At 44.1% G+C, this 25,065-nt stretch overlaps 2 protein-coding genes across 3 annotated transcripts; one reads left to right on the top strand and one right to left on the bottom strand.

Moving 5' to 3' along the window:
* Nucleotides 1-5,332: 5,332 nt before the first annotated feature.
* Nucleotides 5,333-9,562, bottom strand: RPUSD2 (RNA pseudouridine synthase domain containing 2). The gene is made up of 3 exons (XM_082387248.1): nucleotides 8,543-9,562; nucleotides 6,972-7,268; nucleotides 5,333-6,278 (listed from the first exon to the last, which is right to left on the bottom strand). Exons 1-3 carry the CDS (start codon nucleotides 9,167-9,169, stop codon nucleotides 5,544-5,546), a joined length of 1,659 nt encoding a protein of 552 aa, XP_082243374.1. The 5' UTR covers nucleotides 9,170-9,562; the 3' UTR covers nucleotides 5,333-5,543.
* Nucleotides 9,563-12,684: 3,122 nt separating this feature from the next.
* CCDC32 (coiled-coil domain containing 32) lies at nucleotides 12,685-21,835 on the top strand. 2 transcript variants are annotated; one of them, XM_082387290.1, is made up of 4 exons: nucleotides 12,685-12,835; nucleotides 14,671-14,921; nucleotides 17,617-17,773; nucleotides 20,854-21,835. In XM_082387290.1, the coding sequence occupies exons 2-4, from the start codon at nucleotides 14,678-14,680 to the stop codon at nucleotides 20,990-20,992; spliced, it is 540 nt and encodes a 179-aa protein (XP_082243416.1). In that variant the 5' UTR covers nucleotides 12,685-12,835; nucleotides 14,671-14,677; the 3' UTR covers nucleotides 20,993-21,835. The 2 variants fall into 2 exon arrangements, with proteins under 2 accessions (XP_082243416.1, XP_082243415.1); XM_082387289.1 differs by having other exon boundaries at nucleotides 12,732-12,835; nucleotides 14,666-14,921.
* Nucleotides 21,836-25,065: the final 3,230 nt, after the last annotated feature.

Genomic DNA, 25,065 nt, shown 5'->3' with positions numbered 1-25,065 from the left:
CAGAGGGTTTGGAGGGGAAGAAAACAATAGTCATAATCATAGACAATATTGTTTGCCATGTGCCAAGCAGTGTTCTAAGCAGAATGAGTGCCTTGGTGATGGTACCTCTGACTCCAATAAACTTATCCATCCCAAACCTGGTCACATTCATTAAGCTGCTCCGCTTCCATTTTCAATAATTCAATAATTTGTTTTCAATAATTCTGTGTTCTAGAAAATCCTCAGCCCTGAGGACCAGTGATCCAAAGCCTAAAGAGGCTTTGAAATGAGCCCATTTTCTCTAAACTAAGCCTTTGGGAGCAAGACTGACCCAAGCAAACCTAGGTCATCCATTGAGAGATACAGACATTCTGGGAAACCTATGATTACAACCCACAGCTGGAACTAAAGCCAAACTTGAAAATGCAGTTGCCTAACCAGCCGTTTCAGTCACTACATTCAGCTGCCTTTGCCTCTACCTCTCACACTACTTACTGATGGGAATGTAAATTGGTTTAATCTTTTTGTAGGGTAGTATGGTATTATAAGGAGGTTCACTATAGTTTGTAATAATGAAAAACTGCAAATACCTAAAATTTCAACAATAGGGGATGGATTAATGTATGGTGTAGTCACACAATGGAACACAAGGCAGCTATTATTTTTTAAAAGTCCTAGGGAAAAGCAAGTTGCAGAAAAATTTGTAAGGCCTGATCCCATTTTTATTTAAAAATACAGATAGATTTATGTATCTCTGAAGAGAAAACAGTCCATAAAAAGACCATTTAATTATTAATAGTAGTTACCTCCAGAGTAGGGGTAAGGAGAGGGGGCATATAATAAAAATTAAATTTTTAAAAAGGCTATCATGGGATTCCCTGGTGGTGCAGTGGTTAAGAATCCACAAGCCAATGCAGGGGACACGGGTTCGAGCCCTGGTCCGGGAAGATCCCACATGCCACGGAGCAACTGAGCCCATGCGCCACAACTACTGGCCCTGCACTCTACAGCCCGCAAGCTACAACTACTGAGACCACGTGCTACAACTACTGAAGCCCGCGTGCCTAGAGCCCGTGCTCCGCAACAAGAGAAGCCACTGCCATGAGAAGCCCGCGCACCGCAACGAAGAGTAGCCCCTGCTCGCCACAGCTAGAGAAAGCCCGTGCACAGCAATGAAGACCCAATGCAGCCAAAAACAAATACATTAAAAATAAATAAATAAAAAGGGTAACATTTTACAAGGGGAAAAAAACACATTCAAGTCCAGCCAACTGTTAACTAGAGGAAAGATAAACTGGATTCAACCTGAGCTCCTTAAGGGCAATAACTTTTTCACAGATTCTCTACAACTGTTCTAGCACCTAGCACAGTAACTGACTGACACAGAGACCAATTACTTGACTAGCACGTAGAAGGTGGAAGAACACATGCATGGGCACGTACACACACACACACACGCACACAAAACCCCGGTTTCTTAAGTGTCTGCAGACTAGTGGAGTCATGGTACTCAGGGATTTTTGTTTTCAATAGAGACTGAAGTAATGCTGCTCAATAGAACTTCGTGTGATGATGGAAGTGCTCTCCACATGTGCTGTGCAATAGACCAAGTGAATTGGACATTGGAAATGTGGCTAGTGCAACTGAATAATTGCATATTAAATTTTATTTAATTTTAATTAATTTAAATTTAAATCGCCACACATGGCTAGTATTAGACAATGCAGATTTGAAGGATTTGTTGAAATATATAGACTCCTCAGAAAAAAATATACATACAGAAAATTTTGCATACAATTTCAAGAGATCCAGGGACCCTATCAAGCCCATCCATGTGTCCTTACTTCAAGAACCTCTGAAGCTGACTAAAAGAATGCGAATAAGAGGACTAGAGAGGGAAAGAAAATGGGCAAAGGTTAATGTTCCCATTCAGAACCCTGGAAGACAACAGACTAGGTATGGAGGTAGCCTCTGGCCCCTTCCTCCTCTCATCACACAGAACATTGACTTCCCTGCATGTTAACCGTTTACTGGTCTTCCCCACATCATGTTGTACACTGCAGACTGTGTACTCCATAAGAGCAGGGACCACATCTATCTTATTCACCATTACATAACCAGAGTCTGGTATAAACTTAGTACACAGTTGGTACTCAAATGTCTGCTGAATCAATGAGTTTTACCAGACATCTGATTTTTGCCAGTCCTAGGAAACCAGAGCTCCTGAGTTAAGGAGGGTCTCAGTGATAAGAGGAATTGGTTGGCTCATAAGAGATTAAAGAGATAGAGTTTTCACAAAGTTGGGCAGATACTCAGATCCATGTGAATCTTGTCTTATCCAGGCTGTTTCTATGCTTTGTAGTTCAGAGCGCCCTGTTGAAATACAAGCCATGCAAAGACTTCCATAGTCAGTGACAGTGAATCATACACTGAGATCAGAGGGCCAAAAGTCCCGAAAACATTTCTTCTTGGGTGCCGCCTCCATCTTCTCTAGCTCTGGAATACGCCTGCCTTCTCTCACATTTCCCCTCTACCTGGAATCCTTCTCATGTCTCTACTGGGCAAATTCTAACTCATTGTTAAATGCCTCTTCCTCTGGGAAATCTGTGCTGGCACTTCCAGACTGAATTATGCCATACGCCACTGGTTCCCTTTGTATTTTGCACACTTAAACATATGTGTTCTATCAGGGCAGGGCCTAGTCATTCATTTCTGTATCCCAGCACTAAATAATGTCTGGCATATAGTAGGTGGTTAACAACCAGTGTGAACCACTAAAAGCATATAAACTAAATGTGTTTCTCCACCCACACTACTGTTCAGTATGTGCCATCCTAATGGGTGTGAGGTGATATCTTTGATAGTTTTGATTTGCATTGCCCTGATGTTGAGCATCTTTTCATATGCTTGTTGGCCATTTGCATGGCCTATTTAAAGAGTATGGGTTTCCTTTTGGGTGATGAAAATGGCTACTATCAAAAAACCAAAGTAACAAGTGTTGGAGAGGATGTAGAGAATTGGAACCCTTGTGCACTGATAGAATTGTACAATGGTGCAACCACTATGGAGGGCCCTCAAAAAATTAAAAGCAGAAATACCATATGATCCAGCTGAAGGAAACCAAAATGTCACCCCAAAATATGCCCCTTCCTCACTCCCACTGCAGGGGACGCGGGTTGGATCCCTGGTCAGGGAAATAAGATCCCGCATGCCACGCCACACGGCCAAAAAAAAGTTTATGTTAATGCAGTGACTTTTGGAAAACCCTTAAGGATGGGAGCTGGTTGCCAGAGGAACCAACCCTGGAACTTCCAGCGCCACCACCAAACTCCAACCTCCGGAAGAGAAGGGCTAGAGGTTGACTTAATAACCAATGGCCAATGATATAATCAGTCATGCCTCAGTAATGCAACCTCCCTAAAAATCTCCTAGGTTCAGAGAGCTTCCGAGCTGGTGAGCAAGAAGGCATCCACATGCTGGAGAGTGGCACACCTGAGCTCTATGGGGTCAGAAGCTCCTGTGCTCAGAACACTTCCAGACCCTGTGTATCTCTTCATCTTGCTTGTTTTTCCTGTCCTTTAAAATCCCTTGTAAGAAACCAGTAATCGAGTAAGGAAACTGCTTTCCTGAGTTCTGTGAGCCATTCTAATAAATGGTTGAACCTGAGGAGGCGTTTGTGAGAACCTTTGATTCACAGCTGGTCAGAAGCACAGGTAACAATCTGGACTTGCCATTGGCATTTGAAGTTGGGGCAAGTCTTGTGGGACCAAGTCCTTAACTTGTGGCATCTGACCCTATCTCCAGGTAGATGGTGTCAGAGATGAGTTACAGTGTAGGACACCCAGCTTGTGTCAGAGAATTGCTTGATGTGGGGAAACCACCACATATTTGAAGTACAGAGTATTCTGTGAGTAAAGGAAAATGAGTTTTTCTTTCCTGGTATCTAAAATAGTTAAACACATAGAAGCAGAGAGTAGAATGATGATGCCAGGTATTGGGGGCAGGGGGACATGGGGAATTGCTATTCAACAAGTATAAAGTTTCAGTTACGCAAGATACTTAAGTTCCAGAGATGCTGTACCACACCGTGCCTACAGTTAACAATATCGTATTGTACACGTTGAAATTTGTTAAGAGGTAGATCTCACGTTAAGTGTTCTTACCATAATAAATAATAAACAAATAAAGTTTTGTGAATCACAGGACACTGCCAATAAAGTGAAAAGACAACCTACAAAATGGGAGAAAATATTTGCAAATCATGTATCTTTTAAGGGTCTTGTATCCAGAATATATAAAAACTCTTATAACTCAAAAACAAGCCAATCTGAATTAAAAATGGGCAAAAGATTTGAATAGACATTTCTGCAAAGAAGATACACAAATGTCCAACAAGCACATGAAAAGATGTTTATCATTATTAGTTACAAGGGAAATGCAAATCTAAACCACAATGAGATAATACTTCAATCCCACTAGGATGACTACAATAAAAACAATGGAAAATAACCAGTGTTGGTGAGAATGGAGAGAAACTGGAACCCTTGTGCATTGCCCGTGGGAATGTAAAATGGTTCAGCTGCTGTGGAAAAGTTTGGTGATTTCCCCCAAAATTAAACACAGAATTACCATATGACCCAGCAATTCCACTCCTTGGTATATACTTGAAAGAACAGAAAACATGTATTCAAACAAAAATTTGTATACAAATGTTCATAGCAGCACTATTCACAATCGCCAAAAGGTGGAAACAACCCAATGTCCATCAACCAATGAATGGATATACAAAATGTGGTATAACCATGCAATGGAATATTATTCAGCCATAGACAGGAATGAAGTACTGATGCATGCTATAAATTGGATTAACTCAGGGAACTTCCCTGGCGGTCCAATGGTTGACTCCGTGCTTCAAATGCCGGGGGCGCGGGTTTGATCCCTGGTCAGGGAACTAGGATCCCACATGTCACATGGTGTGGCCAAAAAAACAAAACTGGATGAACCCTAAAAACACTATGCTAAACAAAAGATGACAGACACAAAAGGTCACATATTATCTGATTCCATTTGTAAAAAATGTCCAGAATAGGCAAATCCATAGAGACAGAAGGTTGACTAATGGAATCAGGGGCTAGGAGGAAGAGGAAATGGGGATTACCTATTCAAAGAGTATGGGTTTCCTTTTGGGTGATGAAAATGTTTTGGAACTAATTAAGAGGTGATGGCTGCACATCATGGTGAATGTATGAAACACCACTAAACTGTATATTTTAGAATGGTAATTGTGTTATGTGAACTTTACCTCAATTAAAAAACCAAAATGACAAGTAGTAAGAAAACCAGACACACACGGTATTAGAAAAAGAGATCTATTTACAAACCAAAAAGTCCCCAAACTCTAGCTGGAGGGAGAAGAAGGAAGGAGGTAGCAAGTATGAGCAGGTCCTTTAAGAGCCCAACCTCACCCCTGAGAAAGTCTGAGTACCACCCCATGTGGTCAACTCCTACTTCATGGCCCATCCCTGTTCCAGTTCAAGAAGTAATCCCTCCATTGGCCACAGCCCTCAGTCCTCTTGCCAGTCATCCTGTGCCCAGGCAGGCATTGGTGAAAAGTACTCGAAGCCTGGCCCTTTATAGCACAGGGCATGCAGGAACATCACAAGGTCCTGGGGCAAGGGGTCCTGTCGCACTAGCCGGCACTCTGCACACAGTGGGTCTGTCTCTTGATCCACGACATCGATTTCCGTTGCTTTCCCTGATGCCAAGGGCACTGTGTCCAGATCCTGAGGGCCTGCTTCAACTGCTCCATCCATCTTCTGGGCAGATGCAGCCAACTCTCCTAGGCAGTCTTTGCCCAGCTCTGAGGAAGGGGCTGTAGAGTCTGGGAGTCCTGGAGACAGGTCACCCTCACAGAGATCTAGCACATCCAGACTCTGTTTGGCCTGGTGCTCTGCCACAAGGTCCCGCAGTAGTTCCTCATCTGTCTTTGGAATGTGGCCACCTCGGCCTCGGGAGGGGCCCCAGGCGATTGAGTTGTAGATGGGGTCATTGAGGATGGGGTGACCCAGGAACTGGAGGTGGACTCGGATCTGGTGGGTGCGGCCTGTGAGTGGCCGGCATCGTACCACACTGGAGTGGCCATTGTAGCTCAGTCTCTGGAACACTGTCTCACAGGGCTTGCCCCGAGGATCTACACGGCATACCCCTACCTTGTAGGACACCACCAAGATGGGTTCCTTGCAGGTTACTTCCTCGGCAGGGAACTCCCCCTCCACCCGGCACACATACTCCTTCTCCAGCTACACAGGAGGGAAGAGGGAGAAAGTCAGCACAAAGCCTAAACGCATGAAGCCCAAACCCTCTGCAGTGATGACAATGGACTTGTGTCAGACAGAAGAAGATTCAAACCCCAGCTCCACCATTTGCCAGTTGTGCAATCCTAGGCACATTACTTACTTAGCCTCTTTAAATCCCATTAACTTGTCTGGAAAATGTCTGATTAGAAAAGCATTTACCCCAACAGGGCTGTTATACGGATTCAGTCAGCTGGGCTCTAACGTACTTGGTACTGGAGCTTGGTATACAGTAAACAATAAATACATTACAATCAGATCCAGAATTACAAGTCTCAAGACCACAATCACCACCATTTAAAACTCTTCTACCCAAGCATCTTCTAACGCCATCCAGAATTCTTCCCACCAAGTAGATTCTCCCCACAGTCTTAAAAACCTTGCTCAGCCTGTCAGCACTTTAAATCTTCAAAACTGCAAATTACCGAGAGGCAGTATATTTCATCTCTAAAGATCTTTTGAAACATGAGAGATAATAACCTGTCTCTGGCACTTTAGGTGTTGACCTTCCTGAAGATAGAAGGCATGACCAGATAAACATAAAGGCTCACTTCAGATCTAGAACTCAGTGACACCCTTTCAACACAGAGCATTCATGAGGTCAGAAGGTGGCCTGCAGGAGGCAAAAGCTTGGCTCACCTGCCGGTCCCGAACCTGTTCATGAATTCTCTCCGAGACGGCTGCTGTCTTGGCAAACATAAGGACCCCAGAGGTAAGGCGGTCAAGCCGATGCAATGGGTGTAGCTCCTTGAGTTGGTGCTCCTTGCCCAGGATGAAGATGACCGTGTTGTGTCGGAAGCGGCCACACGGGTGGACAGGAATGGAAGAAGGCTTGTCTACAACCACCACATCTTCGTTCTCTGCTAGCAGGCGGACGGGATCTGCTGTAACTGGTGGCTCATGCCTGTGCACTGTGTTCCGTAAGAAGTCATTGTCCTGCCAATGACATAGGCAACCAGTCAGCCCAGGGTCCAGCCACCTCTAATCAGTCAGCAGCACACACAGCTTCCTCCCCTCTTCCTTACTGACATGGAAGAATGGTCACAGTACATCCTTAAGCAGAAAAAGCAGTGTGCATAGTGTAGTCTCACTTTGCAAAAACACAGACATACAGGTAGATAGCAGGCATTGAAAAACTCATAGAAGGATATACACGAAACATTAATGGTGATATCTCTGGGTGGTAAGAGTATGGATTTTTGTTGTTGTTATTCTGCTTATTCGTATTTTCTCTACCACAAAGTTATATTCAAAAAGTAAATTTTTCTAAAATAAAGGAAAAAACCCTCCATAAATCATCACTTATTGTGACCTTGAACAAACACCAAGCTCTAAGTCCAGAGATTTGGGCTCTACACCTGGATTTGCTACAGGCTTACTGTATGCTCTTAGGAAAGTCATTTAACTTCTCCAGGCCTCAGTTTCTTCATCTGTAAAATGTGAGGGTAAGTCCAGACCTGTGCTTCTCAAAATTGGGATGGGAGAGGGGATTCAAACCACTCACTCTCCAAATGCCTTGCATCCCCTCACAACTATGGTGAGGCAGTGTTAATAACAAAGGTGTCTGGTACCTCAGCTGTGATGGAATTTTAAAGAAGAGTCAAAGCACTGGGCCAGACAATTCTAGTCTCAATCTCTGTCATTTCACAATTCTATCTTATCAGGCTCTACGATAAATAATTTAAGCAGAAGTTATAAGGACACAGGCGTTGGAGGTGGCACTGTTGCCTTACCTCTGTGAGGTTTACCTTAGTTTTCTCAGCTTCCTCACAGGTAAAATGAGGTGGCAGTATCTACTCCACAAGTTTGTCATTAGAATTAAATGTTAAAGTACCTAATGCTTAACTCTGTGCCCAGCACACAGTCAGGAGATATAAATAATAGTCTCGGTTATTACTATTTGTACAGAGATCTACAATGCAAGGTAGAAAGTCATAAGCGCCAGTGCCACAAAACAGTGCATAAAAGGAGCTATGAGAATTACAACTTCTGTGTCTTGGAAACACCGAAGACGCCTTGATGGAGGGGATAAGTGGGCTGAGTTCTGAAGCATACAGGCTGTCTACCTGCAGAGATCGGGCGCTAAAAGAGTGTTCCAAGTGAAAATGAGAACGCTTCAGAATTACCCCGATTTTACTCCAGTACCTATGCCCTAGTGACTGTGAAATAAAACCCTGCCCCCTTTTGGGCAGGCCCCATGAGGACTCCACCTTGAGCACAACGCTGAGGTCCTGTACTGGCTCCTCGTTGAGGTGCAGGCGCCCCGCCCTGACCGCGGCCTCGTAGTAGGCAAGAGGCTGGGCTCGGAACTCGGTGCTGAAGACGTGCAGCAAGCTGTGGCCCACCCAGCGGCCTTTGCAGTAAGTTCGGAAGTCAAAGTAATAGGGCCGCACTTTGCGCAGGCCGCCCTCAAAGTAGTAGCTGGTCTCGGCAAAGTGTTCATCGCCGAAGCTAACGCCTGCCCGCCGCTTCTTCGGGGGCGGCACGACGCGCTCCCCGGTTGCGCCCCGCCGCTTCTTCCGCTTGCCGGGGCCCGGGGCTGCAGTCGCGGCCTGCTCCCCGCTCCCTGCGGCCTGCTTCGCGTCCTCCGGAGCCGGCTCCACTCCTGGACCCGCTGGCTCCGGGCGCCCTGGGGGCTGCTCACCCCTCGCGTCGCCACCCGCATCTCCATTTTGCTGAGCCGGAGCCCCCAGCCCGCTCGCTGCCTCGACCCCGGTCGAGAGTGTTTCCGCCATGGGGCCCCTACGGCCACCCCAAGTCCTGTCAAAGGTGAGGCGCCGGAGGTTGGAGCACACTTGCCCAAAAACCTGGAGCCACAGGCGGCCACCCAGCCACATGACCACCCAGCTGCGGCGGCCAGGTCGCGCTCTGATGACGTCACTCGGCACCAACCAATCAGTGAGGCCTAGTGCCGAGGCGGGACTGCGTTAAGAATAGGAGTGAAGGAGTGAGCAGAATGAGTTGAGTTGAGAGGCTGTGAGAATGATTCGTTAAGTGTAGATTCCATGTAGATATGCTCGAAGTCCCTTGAGTCTGGAAAGACTCTTGAAAGCTATTTCAAAACAAAACAAAACAAAACAAAATGAGGATTGCTAAACTCTGAATATCCAAGAAGCACTGTGTTGTATACTTTAAAGGGTATTATATTTTGTGACTTATACCTCAGTAAAGCTGTTATATATGTAATTAAGCACACACATCTCAGAAACAATGTTTTTACACTTGTCCTTCTCCCTAACAGCATGAGAAGGACTAGAGATCTCCCATTTGCCTCCCATATGCTCGTGTCCTGAGATTAAAACTCCAAGTGGATCAGAAGATGTCAGAGTTCTTAAATGCAAAATACTGAAACCAAATTCTGTTAACTTCATAAGAGACGGAATTATTGAAAGGATATTAGTGCCTCATAGGATTCACAAGAGAGCTGGAGAACAGGCTCAGAAACATCCAAATCAAGAGAAGCCAAGGCCTCTGAGAACCAGCCACATGACAAAAGGGTGAATTGTATGGAATGTGAATTATATTTCAATAACGTTGTTATTTTTTTTTAAATACTCAAAATGTGGTCTGTGGATTAGCAACATGGGCAACATTTGCTGGAACCGCAGAATCTTTTTCCTCCTTCCCTCCAGATCAGCTGAGTGAGAATCTGCATTTTAACAAGATCCTCAGATGATCTGTCTGCATATTAAAGTTTGAAAAGGACTTTTACAGACCACGCAAAGTAGACTTTTGTCATACCCTTTGGACATCCAGCATCTTCTCAACACTCTTCTTTGTGTGGGGAATTTCCCACATTAAGTACTGCCTCCAAGAGGTGGAATCCAGAAACTGGTCTTCCCAGCCTCCCTTGCAACTTGGGCATCCATCACCTGGGCTCCTTTGATCAGGCAGAACCTTTGGTTCAGAGGCATATAGCAGAGGAAGCAGGCACAGCGTGGAATACATGTCTGACAAGATAGCATTGGAGGTATCTGATTTGGGGGACTAATAGTGGGGGAAGTTCTTGTGTCCAGTGCCCAGCTGCAGTGTCTATGTTCAATGGCACTGGGGTGCTCCCTGAGAAGTCCCTCAGTGAGGTTTAGACACTGAGGTTTACTCAGTGGGTATAGACCCCAAGTCTGACTCTTTGGTCCATCTTGAGATTCTGTGAACTATTTAATATCCTTTAATCCTGTGGTGTACAACAGAATAGCCATTAGGCACCTGTGGCTATTTAAATTTAAATTAATTAAAATGAAAAAAAATTTTAATTCAGTTCTTCAGTTACAGAAGCTGCATCTCAGGTGCTCAATAATCACATGAAGCTAGTGGATACCTTATGGGACAGCTCAAATACAGAACATTTCTATCATCACAGAAATTTTATTGTACAGAGCAGCTTTAATTAATTCCTTTTACTGCTTAAACTGGCTAGAATGAGCTCTATTGTTTGAACTAAGAACTCCATCTAACTTACTATGATAAGGATTTAAGTCTTTAATTTAAGAGCAATGGGAAACTGTCAAAGAGTTTCTGGGGTGTGTGTGTGTGTTTGTGTGTGTGTGTGACATGATCTAATCTCCATTTCAAAAAGATTACCCTGGTTGCAACTTGGAGAAGGGACTGAAGAGTGAATCACAAGGTCTAGCTCCAATTTAGTGTGGTCTTTGACCATGAGGGTTCTAATTTAAACATTCAGACACCAAACAAATTTTGAACATTTGCCAAGCATCACTTGGCTCTAGAGATACAGAGGTAAGAAAGACATGGTTCCTGTCCTCAGTGAAGGCCTAGGCTGGCTGAGGAAACAAATATAAAACATATTTCTACTAATCACATTGTGGTTAAAGCAGAGACTAAGATAGAGGGATGCTGACTGCCCTCATGTGGCTTCCCAGTGTGAACAGTCCTTGGAGAGGGGGAGATCACCAGGGCTTATGGTTTCAGCTTTGCAAGTCCAGGATCTGGTTTGGATTTATTCAGTGCACACACTAATTAAACTCAAAGGACACAGATGAATCGCTAAGGGTGACCATTTGTTAATTTACAACTGTAACTTTAAGTTAAAAGGTGTATTCAATTTTATACCAGCCACTGTTTGTGCCTCCTGTTAAAGGCATCCTCATCCTGGTATCAAGATATGTAAGGGGCCAAATATGAAATCAAGAAGTTTTTTTGGTGAGCAGGAAATTAGAGAAAACTTCATAAGTTAGTTGAAAGGCCATGGAGCAGCTCAATGACGCACCCATAAATCTATGACAGTGATCCTTTCTATGAATCAGATGCTACCAGATTCGTGCCACCAGGTCAGGTGGCAGTTGGAGGACTCTGGATCCGCCCATCCTCATATATTCCCTGTGAATAAGCACTGCCAAAATCTTGCCTATTATTTGCTCCTTTGTTTTCTAAACTTCTTGCTTTCCACTTCCTTCTGTTTGCATATTCTAAGAATGGTTATAAATGTAACAGAGTACCTTGTAGTTCCCTTTCACATGGTGGTAGTTATTACCACCATAGCCACATTGATTGGCTTTGGACACATCTAGAGATTATACCCTCAGCCAAGCTACTTCTACAGATGGTTGGCTGATGTCTTTCCTCACATGTGTCTTTTGGGAGAGAGTAACCTGCCCTGGAAATTGGGGATCAGGTTGGGAGGGTTGCATCTCAGCGAACGGATAACCCCTGAAGGATATCAAAAGTCATCTCCTTTAAAAAAAAAAAAAAAGCCTTTCTGACACACATTTCCCATGACCACTCTCTCCTTTATGTACTCTGGCCACACTTCCGTCATATCCTCTATAACTCTTTGCTGTTATTTGTAAACTTGTCTGTCTCCATGGCGCTTCCTCCTAAGCTTTAAGGCTGGGACCCATACCAAGTCTTACCTGTCTTGAATTCCCGCTTAACACAATGCCTCGAACACAGCATGAGCTTGATGTCTATTGACTAAATGAATGTGGGAAAGCTTCATAACTTGGTGAACGGGACCTGGATCTCCTGTGAGAGTAAGGAAAGTAATCGCTTCCATCCCCCATTCGAGGAGCAAAAGTCCTCTAATTTGCGTATCGAAGGGCTGAAATTTTCGGGGACAAACACCAGCCCAGAGAACTGCCGAGGAGATTAACTTGCTCAGGGAACCAAGAAAAGTCCAGGCCTTGGAAACTGGGCTTCCCTATCTGAGCAGGAAACACGTGGAAAGCGCCGTCCGCGCGGCTGTAACGTACTGATTGATATAAGCGGAATCAACCTGGCCCTTGGGAAGACTGAGGCCCGGGGCTTTTTCTCCACCGTTTCCAGGCAACAATAGTCCCGCCCATCGTTTCCTAGCACTCTGCTTCTCGCTTCCTTACCCAGCTGAGCTCCACTCGACCAATTGACGCACAGAACATCGCCAGGTTGGGCGGTGGTTGGAGGACTCCAGGGATCCGTCACCTGGAGACTCCGCCTCCCTATTTCTCCCCGGCTGCCAGCGACTGAACTGAGCTGAGCGTTTGCGGACTGCTGGGCAGGCGGTTGCGGTAGGTGGAGATGCGCGGGGGTGCCCAGCGTTTTGTATCCCCTGCTCCGGCCACATTCCGAGATACCACAGAGGTGCCTCGGGGCCTGAGTCGTCCCGCCTAGCCAAGTCCTTGAGGCCGGAGTGACTGAGGCCCGGGATCTGGACACCAGGGTTTTCCGCGCTGGTCTGGACTTCCTGCGGGGGACCGGGGGACCAGGGGACCAGGGCTCTGATGCTAGCAAAGTTTTGGTGTGGGTGGGTTCAAACGACTTTGGGATAGGAGTGGAGCCTCACTGTGACAGTTCATACAGGGACTCCGTCACATGTCTGGCCCTTTTACTTCCGGGCCATTGCGCTGGCTGGGCTCTCACTCCTGGAATTATTCAGACCTTTTCCCAGGCAGCCTTCCTAATCTCAAAGGTCCCTCCTGTAAGAAGGTGTCAATTCATCCTATTAGACTAGATAGTTACGAAAGCCCCCAGGCTTTGTGGGTAGCCCTTCCCACTTAGCTCTGCTCAGGCTACTTTCAGTATAGAGTCCCAAACAGGCAGAGTGATTTTGGGTAAAAACATGGCTTTTGGAGCGGCACAGGTCTGGTTTCCAATCAGGGATTCACTCTGTATCAGTAATGTGCCTTTGACAAGTTACCCTTATGATCCTCAGTTTTTTCATCTGTAAAATGATGACAATGTCTATCTTTCCATTTTTCTATTAAAATAAGAACATGAGCCGTGTAGCCCAGCGTCTCCATGTAATGAGCACGTGAGTCTTGCATATGACAGTACTCTCTGACAGTTTTCACCAAGCAGCATTTTTATTATCCTGGTGTACTGTATATGGAACTGTGCAGGGCCTTTAGTCTGTGTCCTATTGAAAACAGAATTTAATTGGCTGAGGACAGAGTGGTTGCATTTTGGAGATCTTTGGAGAAAAGTGCAGAATGGTTGTCCTCACTGGAAATGTCCTAGAAATTCCTGTGTGTGTGTGTGCGTATGTGTGTTAAAACATCCATAACATAAATTTTACCATTTTAACCATTTTTAGATGTACTGTTAAGTGGCATTCACATTATTGTACAACCATCACGACCATCCATTTCTAGAACTTCCCAAACCGAAACTCTGTACCCATTAAACAGTAACTCCCATTACCATCCCCGCCTCCAACCACCATTCCATTTTCTGTCTCTATGAGTTTGACTGCATAGACCTCATATAAGTGGAATCATTCAATATTTGTCCTTTTGTGTCTGGCTTATAGAAATTCCATTTTAAGGGACTTCCCTGGTGGCGCAGAGGTTAAGAATCTGCCTGCCAATGCAGGGGACACAGGTTCGAGCCCTGGTCCGGGAAGATCCCACATGCTGCAGAGCAACTAAGCCTGTGTGCCACAACTACTGAGCCTGCGCTCCAGAGCCCACGAGCCACAACTACTGAGTCCATGTGTCACAACTACTGAAGCCCACGTGCCCAGAGCCCATGCTCCGCAACAAGAGAAGCCACCGCAATGAGAAGCCCGCGCACTGCAACGAAGCATAGCCCCCGCTTGCCGCAACCAGAGAAACCCCATGTGCAGCAACGAAGACCCAACACAGCCAAAAAATTAATTAATTAATTAATTAATTAATTAATTTAAAAAAGAAATTCCATTTTAAAAGACAAACTTCATTATGAAAACAACCTGAGTGCAGAGCCAGAAGAGGAACCTAATTACCCTTTTGTCATCTTTTTCTCTATAACATAGGAATGTAATAGAAGACATTTTAAATTTTGTTAAGAGAAACTTCATAAAAGGCTATTACCTTCCTTCCTAAGTCAGTCCTTATTCACTTGAGCTTCTGTTTTTTCAGCTCAGATTCCAAATGAAAATGTTTGAGAACACTGACTCTACAACTACAAGATCTGGCCCGGATCTTTGGGCCGAAATCTGTTCCTGTCTGCCACATCCTGACCAAGAGGATAGTGGCAGCAATGCTTTCTCAGACTCCTTTATGGATTCTTACCCTGCAGGCACAGGCCAGAGGGAAGCCCCAGACTTTGCTGTGCAGCCAGCTGTAAAGCCTTGGGCTCCCCTGCAGGATTCAGAAGTGTATTTAGCATCTCTAGGTAAGTTAGATGGCTTTTCTTTTTTTTTTAATCAGAAGCTGGTGGTTTTTAAGGAAGCATGCTGAAGTTCTGTTACATCAAACCTGGTTTTCTATTCTCAGTTTGTTTTTTTGTTTGTTTTTTTGTCCTTACCCCATGTATCTGTCAGATGTAATTCTAGGGGGTGTTTCAGGTTGGTTGTTGGGAAGGAGCCCCCTTTTCCTTGTACATCCCTTAACAGTCTTTGTCATCTCCTGCCTCTGACTGTTTCATCTAAATTCTGCTTTATTTATTGGCATTCTGTAGGACACTCTTGTACACTCTTGGTGGCCCATGTATTCAGATAACCCCAAAGTGTCATACCTTATGCATCCTGAAAGAAGAAGGTCATGGTCCCAGAGCTACATGTGGATTTATGATGCTACAGTTTGAGAAATTGTTATATTTAATAGATTGATGGTTGGGATGGGAGTATATTGACATAAAATTCATCCTGCCTCTTGTTAGCCATTTTAGTTTTTAAATATTTCCTGAACACATCTTCACTGCCCTGTCCTGTGGCCTTAAGTATTTAGAGAGACTCCTAACACAGGAAAGAGATTCAGATTGTCCCGTGCTAGGGGAAAGACAAATATCAGTCTTCGGCAGTGATCGCCAATCTTCAGAATTGTGTTAACCTTTATTATTAGACATCCATGAGATGCATCAATGTGTCACAAAACCAAACCTGAGAATAATTATTTGAGGAAGGAAAGGCAATTCAGGAAGAAGAAGCATTTGAGGAAGGACAGAAAGAAGAGTCAGAATAGAGTTTACATGATTGCTAAGAAGTTTCTTGGAAAAATAGAAGGAATTTATTTAATGATGTATGGAGGAAAAAAATATGAGAAAAACACAGGTGGGATGATGGCTAATGAGAAAGATGAGGGTGTAATATGAAATTTGTTGGGAAGCCACCAGAGATAGTATAGTAATACTTGCAGCAATGGCCGAGGAGGTTACCAGTTCTGTTGTAGTAGTCAGAATATCTGTTTAATGATGATAAGGAGAAGAAGCCACAGTCTGAGGAAGCTGAAGAACCAGATCCTTCGGCTTGTTGGTGCTCTGTGCCCAGGGCATATAAGAAACTTTCATGGATTCAGTGATGTTTTTGATTGGTGAAGACTGGTTCAGAAAGTTAAAACTCCACGGATCTTTTCTAAAATCAGTTAAGATGATGATTAAAATGTCCTCCCCTGAAGAAAATAAGAGGGATTCCTGATGCCTATGGCAGAGTCTGGAAGATAATGGCAAGCGGGTTTGGAGGATGCAAGGCACCTATTTCTGCCTGATCTCATCTGATCAGGGACTCAGCACCCTCAGAAAGGGGAAGACCTTTTCCAGCCCAAAAGACTACCTCCCACCTTGACAATCAAGGCCTGACAACATAAAGATTGTTTTTATTGCCAAATAAACTTATATCAGAGAATCCACTAAGAGCAACAATTAAAAACTTTTAACCAGTTCAACCTGAGATATACATAATCCTTTACCCATCCTCCAGGAGAAAAAAAAACCTCAAATATTTAACATTTATCAACTGTAGGTTTTTTTTTTACATGGGTGAGCTTTTGGTGGTAACTTGTAGCAACAAAAGGTGTTTGTTTTGATCAGTGGGTTCCAGCTGATGCGGCTTGTTTAGAAATGAAAGCAAGATTGCAAATCATAAAGTTTCTATTGGTGGGCTTGATGTCCACCCCTCCCCTCCAAAAAGTCATCATTTACCTATTTATTATAGTTGGAGGCAAGACTAAATTAAGGCAGAAGGCAAATGGTGATACCCTTACTTGTATTCTTTTAAAGGGGCTATCTGTTCATCAATTATACTTAAAATGCAAAGAAGAGTAACTAAACATGTATCACCAGGAAGCCATAATGGACCACCCTCACAGGGATTACAAGATGTTTGTTTTTGTTAGGCTCCAACATCCAGGCCACAAGCAGAACAACCTTCAAAAAAAATGTTGGGAGATTCCTTTTCTTTAATCAAGAACTTAATCACACATAGAGATCTTACAGGTCTCTTATTATTGATTTCTCATCAAGTCCATTTTTGTGTCTAATGAACCATCGAATCTCTCTTCATTTTATCTAATTCTTTCTCATGAGGTTTGGAAACCACTTTATGACACTGTAACAAAAAAACCATTTACTCCTCCCAGAGACTATTTTCAGGAGTTGAAAAAAGAAAATAGTATACACATGTCAAGCCAGGGAAAACAAGCATTGCTTAGAGAGATACCTGCTGGGCTTCTGTGATTTCAAAGAAACCATGCCATCAATTTGTTTATGAGAACCTATAAACCCCTTTTCTGGGGTTAAACAATTAAACAGTTATTTGATACAATGCAGAGAGAAGGCATTGGGATGGAAAAAGAAAAATGTACGTTTGTCCTCCTTAAAAAAATGAGCTCTTTTTCAGGGAGTGTGCTTGTACTCATCAGTGAGAGAATTTTTAAGTTGATATTTTGCATTTTGTTTTGTCTTGTTTTGTTTGGCCGCACTGTGTGGCATGCGGAATCCTGGTTCCCCGACCAGGGGTTGAACCTGTGCCCCCTGCAGTGGAAGCGCAGAGTCTCAACCACTGGACCTCCAGGGAAGTCTGGCATTTTGCATTTTAGATTAGTTTTGTTTCATACTCACTTTCCTTGTTAAGTTCAACTTCCTCTCTCTTCAGAGAAGAAACTGAGAAGAATCAAAGGTTTACATCAGGAAGTGACTTCCAAGGACATGCTTCGAACCCTGGCCCAAGCAAAGAAGGAATGCTGGGATCGGTTCCTCCAGGAGAAGTTAGCATCGGAATTCTTTGTGGATGGACTTGATTCTGATGAGAGGTAATTGATTCTCAGTCCAGCTCCAGGTGACGCGTCGTCTGTTTCACTGAAAGCATTTCTCTTCCTCTAAAGTCAGGGAGAGCGACATCTGAGTCCAGATATAAGTTGATATCAACATCAGCTTTTCTGAGCTAAAATCATCCTTTTTAAGGTTGCTTTATTTGCTTAGTGCAGTGGCAGATTTTTGGGAATGAGTATTTTTGCTAAAAAGCAAATTCCCCACCTACATCTTTTTTTTTTTTTTTTTTTGGCTGCGTTGGGTCTTCGTTGCTGCGTGCGGGCTTTCTCTCGTTGTGGCGAGCAGGGGCTACTCTTCGTTGCCGTGCGCGGACTTCTCATTGCGGTGGCTTCTCTTGTTGCGGAGCACAGGCTCTAGGTGCGCAGGCTTCAGTAGTAGTGGCACGTGGGCTCAGTAGTTGTGGCTCGCATGCTCTAGAGCGCAGGCTCAGTAGTTGTGGCTCATGGGCTTAGTAGCTCCGCGGCATGTGGGATCTTCCCGGACCAGGGCTCGAACCCGTGTCCCCTGCGTTGGCAGGTGGATTCTTAACCACTGTGCCACCAGGGAAGCCCCCCCACCTACAACTTGATCACAGCTTGAACAGAGTTGAGAATAAACTATTGTCTTCATTTTAAGTACACACTGTGCTTGAGAAAATAGTAATCAATCAACAACTGGAACCAAGTCTTCTTACCTATGAATCTCCACTGCCTTACAGAGTTTCTGTCATATTTCTGTCAAATTTGAGTAGACATTCAAATTTGTGTAGACCAGATGAATGAATTTCTTAAGCATCTACTATGAAGGCACTGTGCTTGATGTCATAGGCATGGAGGGGAGGTGTAAGGACGTTTTAGAGCCTTTTTTTGGTCCTCAGAACTAGGTGGAGAGAGCTGACAAATATATATGTAGACATACCTAACAAAACGAGGCAGCATAAGAAAAGAGCCAGATGAGCGGAAGTGACTCATCTGCTTTAGGAGTTGAAAGACCATTGAGCTTCCTCTGGGGTCTGGTTTTGTACCAAAGGAGAACAGTATCTGCAGATGGGCTGGATGCAGAAAGGAGGAGAGGGCATTCTGCCACAAAGAGCAGGATGGTGCTTGATACTGGGGGCAGGAGCTCTGCCACTTACTGGTTGTATGTTTCTGGGTGAGTAACCTGTGTGTGCCTCAGCTTCCTGCTCTGTAAAGCAGGAGTAGTACCTCTTACCTTATAAGGTTGTTATGAGCATTAAATGAGTTACTATGTATAAAGCACTTAGAACAGTGCCTGGCACAGGGTCAGTACTGTGTGTTAGCTATTCTTAATATTATTCTTCCTAACAGAATCTTAAAATTCAGTAAGAAATTATTCAAAATGAAACTCAGTGAGGGAAATAAAAACCTGAATTTTAACACAGGGTCTTAGGGGAATATGACTTAACCTAAGTTTATATCATAGCATTAACACTGATTTTGAGAGTCGCATGGTATCAGATGAAGATACTGCTGCTGAAATCATGGACAGTATGTGAATAGAACTTCATGGTTACATTTTATTTTTTAATTTGCAAAGTATTTTCACTTACATTATCTCAAATATTGCATCAGCGTGCCCCCAGATCCTTCAGAAATCAGTGTGGCATCTAAGGTCAAGTCAACTTCCCTCTGAGGGTTCAGAAAATAATATACATTTTACTCTTTTCTTTTCCCAATTGAGCCTTAAACTGCCCCAAACACAAAAGATGAAGATGCACAGATTTCTGAGCCACTAATAATTTGGTATTATATTCTCTCCTCTTGAATATTTCCTTCCTCTCCAGTTGTGAGAAGAAAAGACAACTTTCTCCTGCATAATTCTCAAATAGGAATAATTCTTCTCAGAAATCAGATCAGCACCAAGCCTCAAGTTCATGTTTCTGTGTATTTATTAATACCTAAAATAATGTGGTTTTCCCTTCCTTATAGAAATAATTGAAACAATTTTATGAAAAGTATGGTAGATGAAGATTAAATGCCCACATAACACCTTAGTCCCCTGAGCTATGGGCACCTGTTGAGCTGTGGGCACCTGTTGCCCTGAGCCTGCATCTGTGGGAATGCTTCTTTCTATCAGTGTTCAGAACAAGCGCCAGGAAACAGTAGATATGCATTTGGTTTCAAACTTCAAAGTTTATGTTTTAAACACAGGCCATTTTGTAGTGGAATTGTGTGGTTCTTCATGTATGTCAAGGCCAGATGTGTGACCCTCCTCATGGCGTGCTTTTGGCAAGGGAGCAATGGGCTGGGAAATCCTACTGTCCACAACGTGATTCCCTCATTTTAGGTGTCTAAAATCTGCTGGTTATGGCCTTATTTCTTGGCTTATGATTTTTTGCTATTGAAGAGCACAGAATGAGGTTTATATTATTCCTAGTCATTTGCAATTTACCGTGAATGTCTAATAGCTTTAGGGTGGAGGATCCTGGGTACTCAAGGAAGGTGGGAGGGGGACACTTCCCCCTCCCCACAGATCCAAACAAAAAAGAGCCCCCTGGCGTAGTGGCCATTCCTTTGAGGGAGACATTGCTACTCAGATGTTTCCATCTTGGCATCTTGCTGTAGAAAGAACTAAACAAACAGAAACACAAAAGATCGTGCTTAGTACAACTAAGTGCTATAAGTATAATTGAGCCTCAGACTACCTCAGGTATAAGAGATTTCAAGATGCTCAGGTTTCTGCCTCACTAATAATTTGGTATTTATTTGAATGTTTCCTCCCCTTGACAATTTCTCTTCTCTCCCGTTTTGAGGAAAAAAAGATGGAACTGAGGCATAAGCTCTTCAGCTGTTCTCATCAAGCCTTCAGAGACTCTGCATTTGAAGGGGGCCTGGTGCTGCTTGTCGCCCAAGTGCCCGCTAGGGGGTAAATTATGCCGCGGAGCTGCCAGGATGCACAGCTGTCAGAGGAGTATCTGTGCTCCCCGTGTTAGCAGTGAAAAACAATTATAGGAAGAAATTGGTGGTGGGCGGGAAGGCAGTCTTTGAGTAACTGAGATAATCATTAAGTAATTAATCAGTGAGGTCTGATGCAGCCACCCTTTTCTCCTGCTCTTTCGTAGCACCTTGGAACATTTCAAGAGGTGGCTCCAGCCAGATAAAGTAGCCATCAGTACGGAGGAGGTCCAGTATCTGATTCCTCCAGAGTTGCAGGTTGAGAAGCCAGCGCCCGGGGACGAGCCAGCAGCAGTGGAACAATAAATTACGCACACACACGCCCAGCAGCTGTCTTGGGTCCGGAGGGAACAGCAGAGAGCTCGGCAGCGGCAGCAGCAAGGAGAAATCTAGGGAGGGAAAAAGCCCAGCCTTCCACTCCACCAAGCAAGCAGCTGCGGGCCCCTGAGGACTTGCTGGGGGCTGGCACGTGTGACTGTCTTGGGTAAAGTGACTGACCCAGTGTGTGCTGGATCAAAATACCGCCTTCCTCTCTGTCTCACAGCTTGTCTGAGCTCTGTTGCTGCAGGTGAGAAGTCTGCTAAGAACCTAGTGAAGGACCAAGTGTGAAAGTATTTGGACAAACTGATACCCTTGTGTGTAATGTACAAGTTAAGTGAGCCGTATTTTGTCTCGCCTCTTCTGGATGTTCCCGCCTGTGTTCCAAGCGTTCCCTTGGTAAATTGTCAGGGATGTGTGGCACCGAAGAGAGTGAAGTCTGCTTCCTTGAATCCAAGACCCATCTGAGGCTTCTCTAACAAGTCCATAATAAATATAGGGACTTTAGGAAAAAGAGGCTGGGCTTTTCCTTCGTCTGATTTGTTTCTTGTGGGGAAAATGAACGAAAGAAGTGTGAAAATATAGGTGTTTCTGTGTATACATGTATATTTTTTATTTCATGCATGGTTTCTCCCCTGACTTCCTCTGGCACTTAAAAACAGCCAGGTTCCAAATTAGACTTGTGTTTATGGTATTGGTATTTGAAACCACTCCTGAATAATTCCACACCTGTTCCTTGTGGCAGCTTTCCTGGCTAAGCCTATGCTTCCTACCTTGTTTATGGTGTTCTTGTTCAGTTGGTATTGTCCACATAAAACTTTTCTCATCAGACTAGCTGTGTGTGGTGCTATTAACCTGATTCCTCCCAGAGAGGTACTCCCAGGCAGTGAGGAGGTAAAGACAAATGCATGTCAATGCAGGAGAGCTGGTAACCTTTGCCAGATTCCTGTTTTTAACATGTGCCCTCTGACAAACCAAACCTCGGTGCCCTGAGGGTAGGATTCTGAGGTCATGGCTCCAGTGGAGCGTCTTTCTGGGTAATAGGTTCCAAATCCCTAATGATGAGCAGGTGGCCATAAAAACCTTCAGAGAACATTTGCTCATTTCTAAATCAAGTAGATTGAGAAATTTTGCCTTGTCCAAAAGGATGGGAACCAACCAGGTGATTCTATATACTTGCTTAATTATATGAATATTTTTGTCGTAATTTCCAGATGGGCTTTCCTTTTTGTTTTGCCATTGACTACTGGTGTTAGCTTTATTCTTACTGCTTTTTATTAGTATGATGCCTTTGACAGAGAGAGTGACCCTCTGTTCCCCAGACACTTTGAGCAAGCCAGACACTGACAGTCATCCAGCCTGGACTAAGCTTGCAAGGGATTCTGCCTGGGGTTCAGGTGCCAAACCTCACTCTTCCTACAGAGCTATCTGATGGCTTTCAGATGGATGGATAGGTTTAGAAAGGAAAAAAAACCAAAAGACAAAAACAAAAAAAAACACCTAACATTTTCCTTCTCCCTGCATGATAAACAAAATTATTCTTCCTCAGTAACAACAATTTAAGAAAAAAAGCAGTAAGGTCTGAAAATACTCTCCCAAAGAGCAGCTGATCATGGATGGTTAGAGAATGTTTCTGTACCAGAAAACAGCGTTTCTGTCATTCAGGCAGGATTCCAACTTTGCCTTTTCCCTACCTCCCATTTTTGACCTAAGAAACAGAAATCTTAATACGAAAAGGTGGGGAGTGATTCAGAGGAACTGAAAAGGAATTGTAGGATTGAAAGATGTTTAGCCGAGAGTGAAAACCTGGGGTGGGGCGGCGGGGGAAGACCCCAGATCTCTATTGCCTTCTCACTTCACTCCTCTACAGAGACAGGCTTCCACAGAAGGGAGTCTAATGGGTTGTAACTATGGTTTCTTAATTGGTTTAGAGGTGACAACTTAAGTGATTGCTCTAAAAAAAGGTGAAACTCTATTTACCAAAAACAAATTTGATATTAGTTCCCAAAGCTAACTTTTTAACATAAATTTAACTTAGGCGATTGATGTACTAAATTTGAAACCAAGAGTCTTGGGTGCTATCTTTATCCGTGCTGTGGCTTACTGTGGGATCATAAATAAATCAAATGACCTCTTTGTATTCCAGTTCCCGTTCAGAAATTGGACTAACCATAGGAAAAACTGTATTGGCCAAAAATGCTGATCTGTTTCCTTTGATCCTGGAAACTCCCAAGGAACTCCAGTTAAGACTTCCTCAAATCAGTAAAATTTATGAGTTGAGAGAGCCTTTCTTATCACCCCTAACTTTCTTCCTTCCTCATGTCCTTGATGAAACAGACAGAAAGCTAGAGCACATGGAGCAATATTTACTGCTAAACCTTAGAGCCAGAGAAGGGCAATTCCCAACAGGGCAAAACAGTAACAACTAGGTATATCCAGAGAAGGCTGGTTGGAGCCAGGGAGATAAGGTAAGTGACTGCCGCTGTTCTCTCCTGGCACAGGGCTTGGCAAGATCAGTGCTGGAATGGCACAGGCTTGCATCCAATACCTGCTCCAGAAATAGGCTCTGGATGTAGGCACAGCAAGTAAACAAACGTCCTACCAGCTGTTGCCGAGGTGTGTCCCTCTCAGGCAGGCCTGCCCACCAGGACTATTGCTGGAAAAGGGAAGATGCCCTGGAGGCACTCCCTGGCCCTGCCTTGGAATGAGTCCCCCAATGCTGGGAACAGCTCCAGCCACATAAAACAGCTGATATTTTCCTGAAAATTCCAAACTATCCCAACCAGCTTTGGCCCTACCTCAGTTATAAGATTCAAGACAGGACACTGTCATCGCAATCTTAGGCTTGTGAGAGGGCTGTCTACTTGAACCCAGTGGGCTATTTAAGGCACAGATTCATTCATCTAACCAATGTTTGTTGAGCCCCTGCCATGCTTCAGGCACTGTGCATGGTGGTGAATAAAACAAAACCGTATCTTCCCACGTGGGTTGATGGAGGGGGAGATACGGCCTAGTTAACTGGTGCTGTAGTCTCTGATTCTGTAGAGCCCTAGCATAGGCACACAGTGCTTTGAGAGCATATGGGAAGGAGATATGAGAGCCCTAGGCCAGTTGGGTGGGAGGTAGGAGAGAGACCGAGTTAGCGAAGCTGAGTCCAGAAAAATGAGTAGCAGTTGGAGAGAATAGAGGGATAAGAGCATGGGGGCAGAGAAAAGTCTCAGAAGAGGAAAATAGCAAGTACAAAGGCCTGAAGGCAAAATAAGGTTTGGATACTGGAAAATGGTTCAGTGTAGCTGGAGCATAAAGGACAAAGGAGGAAGCATCAGAAGGTGAGGTGAGAAATTAATAAACAAGGCCAGGTGTGAAGGGCTTTATAAGCCATGTTAAGGAGCTTGGAATTTATTTGGGGAGCGACAGGAAGCTAAAGGGTCATTTTAAGAGGGGCAGTGACAGGACCAGAATTGCATCTAGAAAGATGGTTATGGCTGCCATGGGTTTGACATGTTTAAATTGATGAGGGGAGCACAAATTCACCCTTGGCAATGATCTGTCTACATGAAATAATGCAATCAGATGGCTCGTGGTTTTCCTTTGTTTTTATTTTCTGGCTTGATTTCTTTGAAGTTATTTTTTCACTATTACAGAACAAATAGAATCATGTATGGCAGATTGTATTTTCCAAAGATGGCCATATCAGTATATCACATCCCACACTTTCAACTTACAGTGTGGTGTGGACACTCTTCCACTGAGATGTTGGGTCACTATTCCCTCGCCTGGAACCTGGGTAGACCTACGTAACTGCCTTGCTAATAGAGTACAGCATGAATAATACGACTTCAGAGGCTAGGTCATAAAAACATTCCACCTGGGATCTCTCTCTTTCTCAATATGTTCCTTGGTAGTTCTGAGCCAACATGTAAGAAGTCTGGCTACCTCGAAGCCTCATTACTAGAGAGCCCCCACCGAGAGCTAGAGGGGCTCCCGCAGTTTAGTCCCCAGCTGTTTGAGTCTTTCCCACCCCAGACATCAGACATATAAGTGATTCAAATGATTTCAGG

The sequence above is a fragment of the Balaenoptera borealis genome, assembly GCF_965194805.1.
Source record: "Balaenoptera borealis genome assembly, chromosome: 3".
Classification (NCBI taxonomy): Eukaryota; Metazoa; Chordata; class Mammalia; order Artiodactyla; family Balaenopteridae; genus Balaenoptera; species Balaenoptera borealis.
The sequence above is the reverse complement of the archived record's forward strand: the minus strand, read 5'-3'. Positions and strand labels throughout refer to the sequence as shown.

Coding starts and splice junctions, on each gene's coding strand:
- RPUSD2 (XM_082387248.1), bottom strand. CDS start 9,169: ATGTGGCTGGGTGGCCGCCTGTGGCTCCAGGTTTTTGGGCAAGTGTGC. Junction 7,269..8,542: donor ACCTCAGCGTTGTGCTCAAG/GTGGAGTCCTCA, acceptor TGTCATTGGCAG/GACAATGACTTCTTACGGAA. Junction 6,279..6,971: donor AACAGGTTCGGGACCGGCAG/GTGAGCCAAGCT, acceptor CCTCCTGTGTAG/CTGGAGAAGGAGTATGTGTG.
- CCDC32 (XM_082387290.1), top strand. CDS start 14,678: ATGAAAATGTTTGAGAACACTGACTCTACAACTACAAGATCTGGCCCG. Junction 14,922..17,616: donor AGTGTATTTAGCATCTCTAG/GTAAGTTAGATG, acceptor CTCTCTCTTCAG/AGAAGAAACTGAGAAGAATC. Junction 17,774..20,853: donor GGACTTGATTCTGATGAGAG/GTAATTGATTCT, acceptor GCTCTTTCGTAG/CACCTTGGAACATTTCAAGA.